This window comes from Cupressus sempervirens, chromosome 7, assembly GCF_028749045.1.
Source record: "Cupressus sempervirens isolate cs-2001-9-10 chromosome 7, ASM2874904v1, whole genome shotgun sequence".
NCBI classification, from domain to species: domain Eukaryota; kingdom Viridiplantae; phylum Streptophyta; class Pinopsida; order Cupressales; family Cupressaceae; genus Cupressus; species Cupressus sempervirens.
In genome coordinates this window covers 373,501,511-373,516,704 of record NC_143124.1, presented here as the reverse complement: position 1 = coordinate 373,516,704, position 15,194 = coordinate 373,501,511, and the positions used below count along the sequence as shown (strand labels likewise).

Sequence of the window (15,194 nt, the reverse complement as noted above, 5' to 3'; positions counted from 1 at the left end):
TAAAGACAAGCTGCGAAGCAGCAATAATGGTTTGATCACAGTTTCACAGGGGTAAACAACTAATAAAGGTAAAGGGTTGTGAAGCCGCGATCACATGCAGTCAAGGGTCAAACAAAAAAAAATGAGGGGTAGGGTGGTAGAATGATATAAAATGGTTGGACCACGTGGTGAAGCCTGAGGATTGACTCCAATTGACCGATGACATGGCTGACTCGATGTGCTGATAGTGAGAAAGAAACAGTTTTCTAATAGCAGATCTGATCTTCTTGATCATTTACAGGCTCCTTTCAACATTCCCCATACCTGATAAATGAAAAGGGACACTCCATTGCCGCCTAGTTATCCATCTATTCGGTTAAGGCATTAATGGTCGTTGTTTCTGTCTTCTCAGGGCTATTTTTTGGTGAAAGATATAATTTTCCTGCATTTGAATGTGTACCAAGATCAAATCTTCTTCAAATTTGCAGTGATTGTTCTCTACAACCTTAAATGCAGTTGTTGTGCTTTGCCTTAGGGTAGAAGCTATCTGAGTTATGCTTGCACTATAAAAGCAAACTTTGTAACCCTTCTTAGGGTCGGCCTTTTTTTGATTCATTAGTATTGCATTCTATGTTTTGCTACTGTAATTTCCTTTTATCTATGAATGAATATAACTCTCTACTATACCTCTTTCTCCCATCAATATTAGTGCAAACTTTCCTTGCCTCTATTGGTATTTTGTCTTCATTCTTCAATCTGCATAATAGTATCTACTCTTATCTGTGAATGTTATACAGTGAAGTTCCTTCCTTATAGCATCCATATGGTTTATGATCTGTATGTGTTTTGTTGGATTAATGCAAAAGTGAATCAGTGTATTTTGAGGTTATGTTAATGAATAGTGCATTGTTAGGCAGAAATAAGGTTGAACAAACTATTTTGGTGTATCATCCGTTTAGATTAGATTAGGTAGCTTGCTTTCATGCATTCCTTCTCCCTTTTCCTCTCAAAGAGTAATTAGGTGCACCCTAATAGTAAGGAAGCCGGCCTTCTCTGGAGACTCAATCTCATAGGTTCAAGTCCCACAACTCGGAGACTGTTTCCATGTTTCACAAGGTTGCCTTTAGGTAAAAACTTTAGGCAAGGGTGCAAGCTTTTGTGACAACAGTTCCTTAGCATTACTAGAATTCAGATATATCCTTCTATAAATCAGCATTAACTCTAGATGTGTTCCAGCATTGTTTGCTGTCATACAATGCTTACCAGTATTGCAAATGATTTATTTATTTCCTTGTCTCTTCCTTATGAAGAGTAACAAATATATTTTATCATTTCTTTAGTTATTTGATTGGTTATTTTATGATTGACAGTTGATTCCTTATTAAGAATTACAAACCCATGAGAGGAGGCAATAAAAGTAACAGCTGTAACTAATAATTGTTGATCCAAGAGGTGAATTTAGTTATAGAAATGTAATCTTACAAGGGTCAATAACTGAAGAGTCAAGGGTAATGAAGGCAAGAGGCATACACATATTAACAAGAAAGGACATGAAAGTCTAAGAAGTGAAAGGATTTCAATACAATTCATTCTCTGAGCAGTGAATGGCATGGAATAGAAAAGAAGTATATAGAGTACTCAACAATTTAGCAAATAATCAGATCAGAATATAGTTTGTTGATCCTTCAGTCCACTGTGGTGATGTAGAGATTATTGTCTAGTTTAATAAATGAATTTATTGCACGTCATATACTAGTAAATATTAAAAGATACATAACACTGCAACAATCTGTCAAAAGGGTAAGGAAGGAAATCTGCATTAAGGGAGTGTGCTTTAAGGCACCCTGCTAGTGGCAAGTAGGGAGAACAGCTATAAGGGACCCTATTGTACTGTGAAGGAAAGAGAAGGACTAAGAGCACCCTATTGCCATTTCCATTCCAACCCGTATGCTAAGGGATTTTAATGAACCCAAAGATCTCCAACCATGTAAGAATGGAAGGGGATTGTGTGGGGGGAGAATGGTTGTCTTAAGGCACCTTACCATGCTTCCTTATTCCATATCTTATATGTCTGAAATCCAACTTGCAAGAGAAGGGACTTAGGTACAAAAGAAGGGTGGCGAACCAACTCATAAGTAGGCTGTCCTAGGACCATTGCAGCCTAGGTCAAAAAGTGCATTTATAGAATCAGGTAACCCCTTACGGCCTCATCCCAATTCCAAAATATGGCAATTGTATGTAAGGAGATGAAATGTGATTGGGGAAATTAGGTACAAGCCACCAAGCAAAAAGGTTGTGTAAAGCATCCACTCTTAGGCTTGGTGTAGAAATGGCTTCAAGCAGACCCATCATGTCTCTTCCCCAATGTGTTTATAAATATAATGTGGCTTGACTAATCCTGATGATTAACTCTGTGTGTGTTACATATGTCTTTCATGTTGTGATTGTTGGTCCAAGTCCAGGATTATATTATTGAGGAAAGAGATAATTGGCAAGATATAATCCTAACCTTAATTTTTTGCAATTGTGAGTTTGGGTGAATTAGGAAGGGGACATCATCACTTCGAATGAATTTTCCTTTATACTTTGTAGAAGGAAGGTCACCACCTTTCATAAGAATTGAGGTAGAATTCTTCATTATTGCCTGTGAGAGTAATATATTCTTCCCCAAATTGATCTCCACTCTTTATCTCCTTCTCAAATAAAACCTTCTCCACTTTATAACCTCCAATATGTCGGCGAGTCACACCTCTTCATAATGATCACAACCATTCACATTTACCACCCTCAGAGTTACAACCCGTCATCATTGCTGCCCCTTTCACAGAGTTACTTCCTTATCCTCTTCCCATTCCTTTCTTCTCCCACTAATGCTTCCTTAATTACTTTGCTCCATCTTTCCTCTATATCTTCCATGTATACTCCCTCCAAATGAAGTTCTCTTCTCTCCCTTTTATATCTCATGTGTAAGGGAGTCACAACTTTCCATTTCATGGCTTTTGACCATTTGTTAAACTTAACCAAATTTTGATTATATGAGATTTTATTTTTATTCTTTTAATTTTATTATTATTTATTAATAAATCCTATTTCAACAAGAGGATATTACATCCCACCTAACTAGTACTAGTTTAGCCCATTTGTAACTTACATTATCAATGCTCTTATAATGCAACTCTTTCCTCATAAAGTGCTCTTATAGACATACAACATACAATCCAAGTGGCATAAGAGAATCTCATATATTCCTGAGTCCTCATAGTGCCTTCTATTTCAAGAGGGTCCAAGACTCCAATATACAATAATAGTAAAATATTATTATGCCTAGTTAACTTTCTATTGTTACAATAATATTCGAATATTATGCATGGATTTGCAAGGTGCACAACACACCTATCCAAATAGGAAAACCATGTTCAATTATTATAAAATAACAATCTAGGGTAATCCTCACACCGTAAGTATTTAAGTTGTGATTTGTAAACTGTCTAACTTCACAGTCACTTGTAAATAACCTTCTTTTTCCAGGAATAATTTGTGTTCTTATTTTTAGAAATGTGTGAATGTTAAACTCGATAATTAAAAAACAAATAACATGTTAAAAGTTGCATCCTTTGTAAGTAGGATGAGCAAGGAATATTTTCACAAGCTGGTATTATAAAGAAAAAAGTTTAAGGTTGAACTTCAGAATTTTACTTTAGGGCTTTGAGATGGAATGTTGTTGTTTATGCCCCAATGTTTAACCTTAACAACAGGTAGCCGCATCAAGAAACAGGTTTTTGATATAAACTGTAAAATCTCAAGCTGTTGTAAATCTGTGCTGTGTGGTTTTATCTTCTGTTAGAAATTAAACAATGGAGAATTAATAAATTAAAAAAATCACAAATTAAATTAAAAACAGTAAAACATGATTCTAAGTACATTCACATAACACAATGATAAATGGAGAAAGAAAGTACTGATACATTCAAACAGTTGTTGAAGTAATCAAGCCACCCAATAACTGATAATTCTAATACAAAAAATTCTTATTTTATGCTTGTCAAGTTTGGGGCTTAAATGCTAATCCAAGCTTATTATGTTGCATGTATTCAAATTTCTCACACTACAGGAAGAAACACCCCAGCCCTGTTGTTCCTTGCAAATTTGCATGAAACATATTTCATCTTATTGCATATCTAGCATTAAAAAATACATATTAAAAATGTTTTGCAATATGGCTATCGCCCCTGTCCATTAGAATTCAAAGAATGCCTCTCAAAACACCTGAAACCATCACTTAAAGAACTAATAGTTTCTATAGCTTTAAAACAATGAATTTTGGACATTAAAGAAAGTTAATGATAGTCATTAGTCAACACGAAGACACTGGCAATACCTGCTTTATCTATTTTGATATGAAAGTAAGCAATTGTCTAGCCCAACTATGGAGCACTTATTGCAAAGAATCAAGGATGACCTAGGTTCAAAATCTTGCAGTCTTGTCCTTATTTTAAATACTTGTTTTATCTATTTTGATGCAAAAATATGCAATTGTCTAGCCCTACTATGGAGCACTTATTGCAAGGATGACCTAGGTTCAAAATCTAGCAGGCTTGTCCATATTTTATGGAATCCCCAGACCTTGGTTTCCAATGAATCCTTGATTGGATGGCAGTCTAATGAGTTGGCAGGATTCTCAACTATACAAGGTTATACTAAAATTAATCTACTAATTATAGAAGGAAGGTTTCTGTTATAATATATATTTCCTTTAAGACAAGAAAACTCGCTAGGCAGTATAATGAGTTGGTAGGCTTCTCAACCATACAAGGTTATACCAAAATTAGTCTACCAGTCATAGAAGGAAGGTTATAGTTATGATAGATATTTCCTTGAAATCAAGAAAATTCGCTTTAACTAATTTAAGCAGCTTTATTGAAGAAAGAAGAAAATGATGGAACTGCAAAGTAGACCACAGAATGATAATATTTTTATGGTGATAACTTGTAAGCCCTACCATAAAAGAAAGCGATTGAGATTGTAATTCAAAAAAAACGATATAAGTTGGGATGTCCCTTGAGAAGTAATGGGAAAGGTCATAGATAAATACTGAATCTAGAGATATTTTCTTATGTGCGTTTATATTGTTTGGTTTGTTTCTTATGCAAAATATGTTTTGAAATTCTGGGAATTATTTGCCTCAAGTGCCGTACCATGTAGAACACTGCACTATGAAATGAGAAGGCAAGCTCCCCTCAATTAGTTAAGGGTCAATTTACCCATAAGAAAAACAAAAACCTACCCAATTACTAAATGTGGACGTCGGTTACACACTATCCAAGAATTGAATTGGCTAAAATATTCTGATTACCCTGAAAAAGAAAGTTACATGCCTGTTGTTTTGATTGAGTCCCGTCTCTGTCCAGGCGATCCAGACTCTTCTGCCATATGTGACATGGTTTCCTCTCGATTCCTCTTTTCCAATGTACGAAGCCAAAGAATCTCGCAATATATCCACTTATTAAAGAATTTGTTTTTCCAGAAAGGGTCTCGCTGGAAATCCTTCGCAGCTTTTAGAGTAAAAGAGAACGACAGAGTGCCTTCATTTAAAAAATTCAGTTCGTTTGTTTGAAGCACAACAGTAACGGGAATAAAATCTCAGGCCTCGAGTTTCTTCGGTTTTTTTCCGTTTTTTCCCACAGAACATAGCGAAAAAGCAGTATCGTAGTAAGGCTACAAATTATCACAAGTGTGAAATGGTTGCTGCATTAGTTTAACCTTCTGATTGTGATATAGACAAAAATATTTTAAATAATTAAAACACTCTGCATCTAACTTTTAAATTTAATCAAACATATTAACAAAGTATCAAAAGTCATGAGTACTTTTGTAAATAAGTATTTATTTTCATAAGAATAACATAACAAAGTTAAGTATAGCATTTTAATATATTAAAATTTCATGGCTAGCTCCGCAATATTAGTGAATCTTGCGAAGGCACAAAATACCTCGAAATCTTACTTTTTGAAAACAAAATATGTGGAATAAGGTCATCTACCAACATCTGACCAATTCTCCATTCTCCAAATGAATAAAGAAGATGATCGATCAGGTGAAGGAAACCCTAGGGCTATCATTTGGGGGACTTTAAGTACAGATCCATTAAAATCAAACAAGTTAACTAGCAAAAAAGGTTTTCCTCAAAACCGGTTTATTAAAGAATTCTGCAAAGATATCTAATCCTAGTTTTCCCTGGCCTAAGAAGATTCCTAAATCCAACAAGATTCTGCTTCGAAAATTCCCACCATCACAAATCTCTAAATACAACCAGCAAAATATTAAAACTCATATTCCTCCTTATTGAAGATCAGCGTCCCTCTATGATGGATCTACATTGTTGGATATAATTGATTAATTGTGTATTGTCTTTGATGTTACACAAAATGTCATATCATTACCAGTCAGTGTATGTCGAGCTCACTCGAGCATTGACGATAATTTTATATGGCTACCAAGCAATCTAGAGTTTGCCTAGTCCAAAAGGCAGTGTCTACCAAGTTCACTTAGGTGTCAAAGGAAAGTCTATGGAAGATGAGTGTTAATCGAGCTCACTCGATTAATGAAGGAAATGCTGGATGGAACTAGTGTTAAGTGAGCTAACTCAATTACCAAAGGAACTTTGCTAGTATGCAGTGTTGACCGAGTTTTAGTTGGTTAACACAGGAAAATTGTCTTTGTGTTAGTGTCTACCGAGCAGGGTCGGCTAATGAAAGATTTTCTTATTTTAGCATATTGAGTTTAATTAATTTATCTAATGGTTCTAGCCGACTAAGAAGATGAATATTAATTATTTTAAGTTGTATTTGAGTCTACTTGACAAAATGAAAGATATAAATAAAAGGTCAAGTTGTGGGCTAGAAAGCGTGAAGTATGTGTGAATGCATGGAAGGTTTTTGAAGATCTACTAATTCAAAAAGGAAGCGAATTAGAAGGATAAGCATAATATCCTTGTGGAGTTGAAAGGATACATTTGATCAGGAAGGATCAAGTACAAGCCAGAATTGAGATCTATAATCAACAATTTAGTTGCATTCAAATCAGGTCATGTCATTATTACTCCCTAACCATTGTAGTAGTGATCTAAATCTCCTAACAGAGTTGGCTTAACAGCTATTTGTAAATCCTCTAACAAGATGGCAATTCTATTGAATTTTCTAAAGAACTCTAACAAGGTTACTCCTAATAGGGTGATTAAATCCTCTAACAAGGTCACACCTAACAGTGTGTTTTGTAAATTTTAACAGGGTTGGCTCCTAACAAAGCTCACTTCAAAAGAGTGAAAATAGTAACTAGTTGCAATTAGTGATTTTTTCTAAATTGGGTTTCCACGTAAAATCTTGATGTCAAATGTGTTCATGCTTTTTCTTTTATATGTTTGCAACTAAGTTAAAGTAATAACAGATAACATCTTAAGATTTGTATGTTTAATGTTTACCAAATAATTACAGTGTTTACCGAGTTTTAGCATTTCTTTGTTCATCGAGCATCTATAGAATTAATTTTTCAAAAAATTATTTTGTACTGATATCTAAGGGATCTAGATTTATTTTGTAGCGACTGACTAACCCTTCCCCTCTCAATTACTCCACTTATATTTCCAATAATTGGTAAGCTCTTGGTGGTTGCAAATAAGGTTTCAAGGACCTAAGCTAAAGACCAGGATGTCTTACAAAAGAGAGATTCCCAAGTTGAACCAAGACAATTTTGTAGCATGACAAAGACTTATGAGATTACATTTGGCAACTATTAATGATTTAGGTTCCAAATATCTCGATGTTGAATACAAAACTCCTACTGGAACATTATTAGTGGAAAACATTGCTGAAAAGAAGAATCATAACATTATGATGATTAATATTGCATCTGCTCTCAGCTATGTTGAATTTGATGAAGTAAATGACTGCAAAACAGCTCATGCAATGTGGACCAAACTAAAAGACATCTATGGAGGAGATGACAATGTAAGAAGAGCCAAAGCAGAAAGTCTTAGAGGACAATTACATTAGATGAAAATGAGAGAAAATGAAAACATTGCAAAATATGTGAAAAGAATCAAATCTAGTGTGAGTGCGATCAAAGCATCTGGAGGAGACATTGATGCCACAACAGTTGTAAGCAAGGTAATCAAAACTCTTCTTCCTATTTATGCAATTAGAATTTTAGCTATTCAAGAAATGAGATGTGATCCAAATAACAAAATAACTTTGGATTCTCTATAGTTGGAAGATTGATAGCTTTCGAGTTGGATAACTATGACAACTATGTTCTTAATTCCAAAAATATTGAGTCTGCATTTAAAGCCAAACTCTCACTCAAAGAAAAGAGCAAGAAATCAAACACCAACCAATCAGAAAGTAAAGGAGAAACTGAAGAAAGTTCTAACAATGATCTTGAAATTGTTGAAGCCCTACTTGCAAAAAAATACTCCAAAGGCAGAGGAAAGTACAAAGGCAAGATTCTTCTAATCTATTTATCTTGTGAAGAAATTGGTTACACTGTTGCTAGGTGTCTAAATAGAGAAAACAAGGATGAGAAGAAAAGCAACAAGTACAAAAGCAAGAAGGAATTCAAGAGCTACAAGGACAAAGGTAAGAAATCTTGTTTTATGGCTAAAGATTTTGATAATGGTGAAGATGAAAACTTATATATTGCTGTAAAAGATGAATTTGATGATGAAGGAGATAAGATGGTACTTATTTCTCATGTTAGCAAAAATAATACATGGATTATTGACAATGGCTATTCACATCATATGACTGGAGACAAGACAAAATTTGAGCACATGGAATATTATGATGGTGTTAGTGTGAGATTTGGAAACAATGAACCTTGTAACATAAAAGGAAGAGGTTGTATCTCTTTGACCAATGAACTTGTATGTGATAATGCTTATTGGGTTGAAGGACTAAAGCATAATCTACTGAGTGTGGCATAGTTGAATAACATTGGATTCAAGGTAGAATTTATGAATGGAAATGCCGAACTATTGGATGGAAAAGGAAATCTGGTTGGATCTGGCAAGCAAACAAAAGGTAACCTATTTTATCTTGATCTCAATGAAAGCTCATGTTTTATTGCTCAAATAGAGGAAAGTTGGCTATGGCACAAAAGATTATGTCATGTAAACTTTGATAATCTAGTTAAGATAAGAAAACTCAAAAGAGTAAGATCGAGGTATTCCTAGTTTGAGGAAACTTGATATGGGTCTATGCAAGAATTGTCAAATTGGTAAGATGGGAAAGACTAGTTTCAAAAGCAAAAACTATCATTCAGAAGAAGTCTTAGAGCTTGTGCATATAGACTTATGTGGACCTATCGGAATAGAGAGTTACAATGGAGAAAAGTTTTTTATTCTCTATGTTTATTATTACTCTAGAATGATGACTATAATGTATCTAAAAGAAAAATTAGAAGCTTTTCAAAAATTCAAGTGGTATCTGGCAAGAGTAGAAAAAAAATGGAAAGAAGTTAAAATGCTTGAGATCAGATAGAGGTGGTGAATTCATCTCTAATGAATTCAATGAATTCTACATTGAAAAAGGAATTAGAAGACAAGTATTAGCCCTTGGTACACCAAAATAGAATGGTAAAGCTGAAAGAAGAAATAGATCCATCATGGATTGTGCAAGAACATTGATGATAGAAAAGAATGTTGCAATCAAATATTGGAAGGAAGCTATCAGCATTTTAGTTCATACCTTGTACAAAGTACAGCTAAAGAAAGACTCAAATCAAACTCCTTATGAACTATGGTATGGTTGCAAACCTAATTTAAGTTACTTTAAAGTATTTGGTAGCACATGTTATATCTTGAAAGAATCTAGAAAAGGAAAATTTGATGTCAAAGGTGATGAAGGCATATTTCTAGGATACTCCTACAAAAGTAAAGCATACAAATGTTTGAATTTGTCTACTCATAAAATCATAGAAAGTGCACATGTAAGAATTGATGAGTTTGCAAAAAAGAGCAAAGAAGAAAGTAATAAAGAGCTTGAGGATTACAAAATATTTGTTTACTATGAACCTAATAGCCTACCAAATATATCTGAAAGAGAGGAAGCTTCACCTCCTGAGTCCCAAAAATCTCCAACATCTACCGAGTTGCAAATAGTGCAACCCAAGTCACAATCTGAAGAACCTGAGTTGTAGTCAAAAGCTACCGAGCTACTCCAAGAGCAAACTAAGTCTAATGGATCTAAGTCACAGACAATGGGACCCGAGCTTGACATTGAAGTTCATAATGAAATCAATAAATCCAAAGAACCTATGTTAGCAAGATATATTAGAAGGCATCATGCACCTGATTAGATCATTGGGGAAAAATCAGATGGAACAATGACAAGAAACAAATTGAAAGGTATATGTTTACTTGTTGAATTTGCCCCTAGAAATTTTTAAGATGCTTTGGATAATGAAAGTTGGATTGAAGCAATGAATGAAGAAATAGAACAAATAGAGAAGGACAAAACTTGGACTCTTGTTCCTAGACCCAAGGATAAAACTGTAATTGGCACAAAGTGGGTATTCAGAAACAAGATGAATGAAGATGGAAAAGTATATAGAAACAAAGCAAGGTTGGTATGTAAAGGCTATTCTCAAGAAGTAGGTATTGATTATGGTGAAACTTTTGGTCCTTTTGCAAGATTAGAAGGTGTTAAAACTTTACTAGCATATGCAGCTTATAAAGGATTTAAAGTTTATCAAATGGATGTAAAATATGCATTCTTGAATGGAATTCTTGATGAGGAAGTCTATATTGAACATTCAAAAGGTTTTGTAGATTCTAGCAAAAAGAACATGGTCTGCAAATTACACAAGGCATTATATGGTCTTAAGCAAGCTCCCAGATCTTGGTATGAAAGAATTCATAACTACTTGATATAGATTGGTTTTCAAAGAATAAATGATAACAGTAGTCTATACATCAAAGAAGGATCAGACAAGAAGATTGTGTTGGGAGAAATAGGTGTTGATGCCACATTATTCATAGGAAATGATGACTTGTGCAATATGTTTTCAAAAGAAATGAGTAAGGAATTTGAGATGTCTATGTTTGGAGAAATAAAATTCTTTATTGGATTATAGATTTAGCAAAAGAAAGATGGTACCTACATTACTCAATCTAAATATATCAAGTAGATACTAAAGAAATTTGGAATGGAAGACTCAAGACAAGTTGGAACCCCTATGTCTACTAGACATAAGCTTTCCAAAAATGATGATTCCAAAGAGGTAGGTCAAACCACATATAGATCAATGAATTGGAAAATTGCAGTATGTAGTGCATACAAGGCTCGATATTGCATTAGTAGTCGGTATTGTGGTAATATTCTCAGCAAATCCAAAAGAAAATCATTTGATGGTAGTCAAAAGAATCATGAGATATTTGAAAGGTATTGAAGAATATGGTTTATGGTACAAAATAGGAGGCAATTTGGACTTAGTATTTGGGCAAGAAGTATTGGTGATAGAAAAAGCATTAGTGGTGGAGCATTCTTTATTAGCAAAAGATTAGTGTCGTAGACAAGCAAGAAGCAAAATCGTATCTCTCAGTCCATAGCAGAGGCAGAATATGTGGCAATACCAATTAATTGTTCTAACATTGTTTGGTTCAAACAACTGATGATAGGTATGAAGGTAGAAATCAAGAATCCAATAGTCATATACTGTGATAACACCAGTGTAATCAATATATCAAAGAATCCAGTGATACATACCAAAAAAAAAGCACATTGCTAGAAAAATCACTTCCTAAGAGAGTTGGTACAAAATAAAGAAGTCAGATTGGAATATGTAAATACAAAAGAAAAAATTATAGACATATTCACCAAGCCATTACCTATGGATGAATTTATGTATCTCAGAGGTAAGCTAGGGGTCATTCCCCTATCTAAAGCTCACTAAATGAAGTTTAGTGATGCATCAACTCAAGCATGTTGAAGATCAATCAGTGCAAAATTGGCAAGGGCATATTGCAAATGAATCAGTACTCAAGGTACATTAATATTCACCGAGTATTGTCTTTGGCATGAGATGTCAAAGAGAGAGAACTTAATTCATATCTCATAAAAAAATTGTTGTTTTTGAAAAGAGGGAGAAGTTTGTCGTCATAGAAAGAATTGTCAAAAAGAGAATGAACTTGGCAGAAGTTCTAGCAGATAGAAGTTTTCTGACAGAGGGAGAAACTAAAGGCAGATAGAGTTCACACTAATAGAGGGAATTCTCATGGATGAGAATCATAATGAAACTAAGGATATTTTCCTCACTTTATTCTTGCTTCAAAAATTTCATTATGATTATGACATGTTAAGTTGCCATCAATGCCAAAGAGGGAGATTGTTGGATACAATTGATTAATTGTGTATTGTCTTTGATGTTACACAAAATGTCATACCATTACCAGTCAGTGTATGTTGAGCTCACTCGGACATTTAAGATAATTTTTTGTGGCTATCGAGTAATCCAAAGTTTTCCTAGTCTAGAAGGTGGTGTCTACTAAGTTCACTTGGGTGTGAAAGGAAAGTCTGTAGAAGATGAGTGTTAACCAAGCTCACTTAGTTAATGAAAGAAATGTTGGATGGAACCAGTGTTAACTAAGATAAATCGATTACCAAAGGAACTTTTCTAGTATGCAGTGTTCACTGAGTTTCAATTGGTTAACATAGGAAAATTATCTCTGAGTTAGTGTCTACTAAGCAAGGCTAGCTAACGAAGGATTTTCTTATTTTAGCATATTGAGTTTAATTAATTTATCTGATGGTTCTAGCCAACTAAGAACATGAATATTAATTATACTAAGTTGTATTTGAGCTAACTTGACAAAATGAAAGATATAAATAAAATGTCAAGTTGTGGGCTAGAAAGTGTGAAGTATGTATGAATGTGTGGAATATTTTTGAAGATCTAATGATGCAAAAAGGAAGCAAATTAGAAGGATAAGGAAAATATCCTCGTGAAGCTGAAATGATACATTCAATTAGGAAGGATCAAGTACAAGCCAAAATTGAGATTTGTAATCAGCAATTCAGTTACATTCAAATTAGGTCATGTCATTGTTACTCTCTAACCAGTGTAGCAGTGATCTAAATCTCCTAATAGAGTTGGCTTAACAACTATTTGTAAATCCTCTAACAAGGTGATAGTTCTATTGAATTTTCTAAGGACCTCTAACAAGGTCACTCCTAATAGGGTGATTAAATCCTCTAACATGGTCACACCTAACAGTGTGTTTTGTAACCTTTAACAGGGTTGGCTCCTAATAGGGCTCACTTCAGAAGAGTGAAAACAATAACTACTTGAAATTAGTGGTTTTTCCCAAATTGGGTTTCCACATTAAATCTTGGTGTCAAATGTGTTCATTCTTTTTCTTTTATATGCTTGTAGCTAAGTTAAAGTAATAATAGATAACATCTTAAGATTTGCATGTTGAATGTTTACTGAATAATTACAGTGTTTATCGAGTTTCAATATTTCTTTGTTTACTGAGCATTTGTAGAATTAAATTGTCATAGGATTATTTTGTACTAACATCTAAGGGATTTGGATTTATTTTGTAGTAATTGATTCACCCCTACCCTCTTAGTTACTCCACTTATATTTCCAATATTTCATTACCTTTTCGGAGGCTTGACCCTTCCTTTTGCAACTGATCACCCAATGAAGCTAACCCTAATTCTAATTTAGACATAAAAAATATTAGAAATAAAAACCTAATCTCTAAAGATATTCTTATAATTAGCAATAAAGCTAGTGAAGAATGATGGACAAATTGTCAAGAATGGGGATTGTTTGCATTCTGGAATGCCCTTGCCTTAAAAATCTCAAGTATGATCAAATGGTTGGAGAGTTTTTTCTGGCACCTAGGTAAGTATCTCTACTATCACTAATCAATTGTTTTACATACATTACAAAAATGAAACTGTTAGGGAGGATTTTCCTTTTGCATTATTGTTTTTCCCAAGGATATGTTATAAAATTCATGAAATGGGTACCTAACTTGAATTTGTAGCTCATAATTTTCAATCCCCAAGCTGGATATCAATGGATTCTATGCCTCCAAAAATTAATCACATTGACATTATTAAATGAATTGGATCCTCTATTGGTGAACTCATAGGGATAGAAGCAAATTTCAACAAGTGTAATAACATTAAAATACTTATCAATCTAAAATTAGGTCTCTCAAAACTTAAACCCATTAAACTAAAAACCAATAGATCTATTTACAAATTAAAAGCTTTAAAATATCAAGGTTTTATAAAAAGATATCATTAAAATAGATGGCCACCAAATCATTAATCATAAACATTTAGCTTTAAATTCATCTTTGAGAGAGATATTCCCAATGATACATATTAGAAAGAATAATACTGAAATAAAATATAGACAAGAATTATGGATCAATCAATTTCAAAGAAAATAGTAAGGGATGTTGAAAACATATTGATACAAGTATGATAAATGTGTTTCAATCATTATTTTGTCACTGATGTCAAACCTGCTACTTGCTGGTAAGACAATTGCTATATGATTTAAGCACTATCATTTATTTGATTGATGAAGAGGATTTGATCAAATGAGGTAACAATAGCATCTAGAGGAAAGGTTGAGTTATGAAATGAAAAGGAGTACAAGAATCAGTTAAGATAGTGAAATTATAGTGCATTGATAATCTACTTAAGGTTGCAAAGGTTGGTTACACTGATTAAGTTTAAAAAAACAAGTTAAATGAAGTTTGTCTGCCAAGCTTAACATTCTACACAATAGGTGCCAAGCAAAGTTAGTGCAAGTCAAGCAGAAAATCAGTTGGAGTCGAGTAAAGTCAATTTCAGTGTAAGCCAGGTAAAATAGTGTAAGCCAAGTAAAGTTTAGTTGATGCCGAGCATCATTAAACTTTAGTTCATGTCAAGAGATTTAATGGAGGATGTCAAGCAACATAGTATGTGTCAAGCATTAGAAGCTAGTTAATGTTGAGTATCAACATTATGAGAAAGATTGAGAATTCGATGAATCTGAGCTGACAAGTTTATTTTCTTGGATAGTGTGAACCGTGTGGAAGATAAGGTTGATAAGCTAGTGGCACAAAATCTATGGTGAACCATTTTAATGCAAATTCAAAGAGGATTGAAGGAAAAATTTCTAGAAGGGAATGAAATGAAATGAGGGGTATACTC

The 15,194-nt window shown here is 33.7% G+C and overlaps 1 protein-coding gene across 1 annotated transcript in view; it reads right to left on the bottom strand.

The window, feature by feature from the left end:
- LOC149547020 (importin subunit alpha-9) overlaps positions 1-5,723 on the bottom strand; it is a 313,252-nt gene extending 307,529 nt beyond the window's left edge. Inside the window, exon 1 of the mRNA XM_089791470.1 lies at positions 5,355-5,723. Coding sequence (XP_089647596.1) covers positions 5,355-5,418 — 64 coding nt within the window. The 5' untranslated portion in view covers positions 5,419-5,723. The remainder of the gene's footprint in view (positions 1-5,354) is intronic.
- Positions 5,724-15,194: the final 9,471 nt, after the last annotated feature.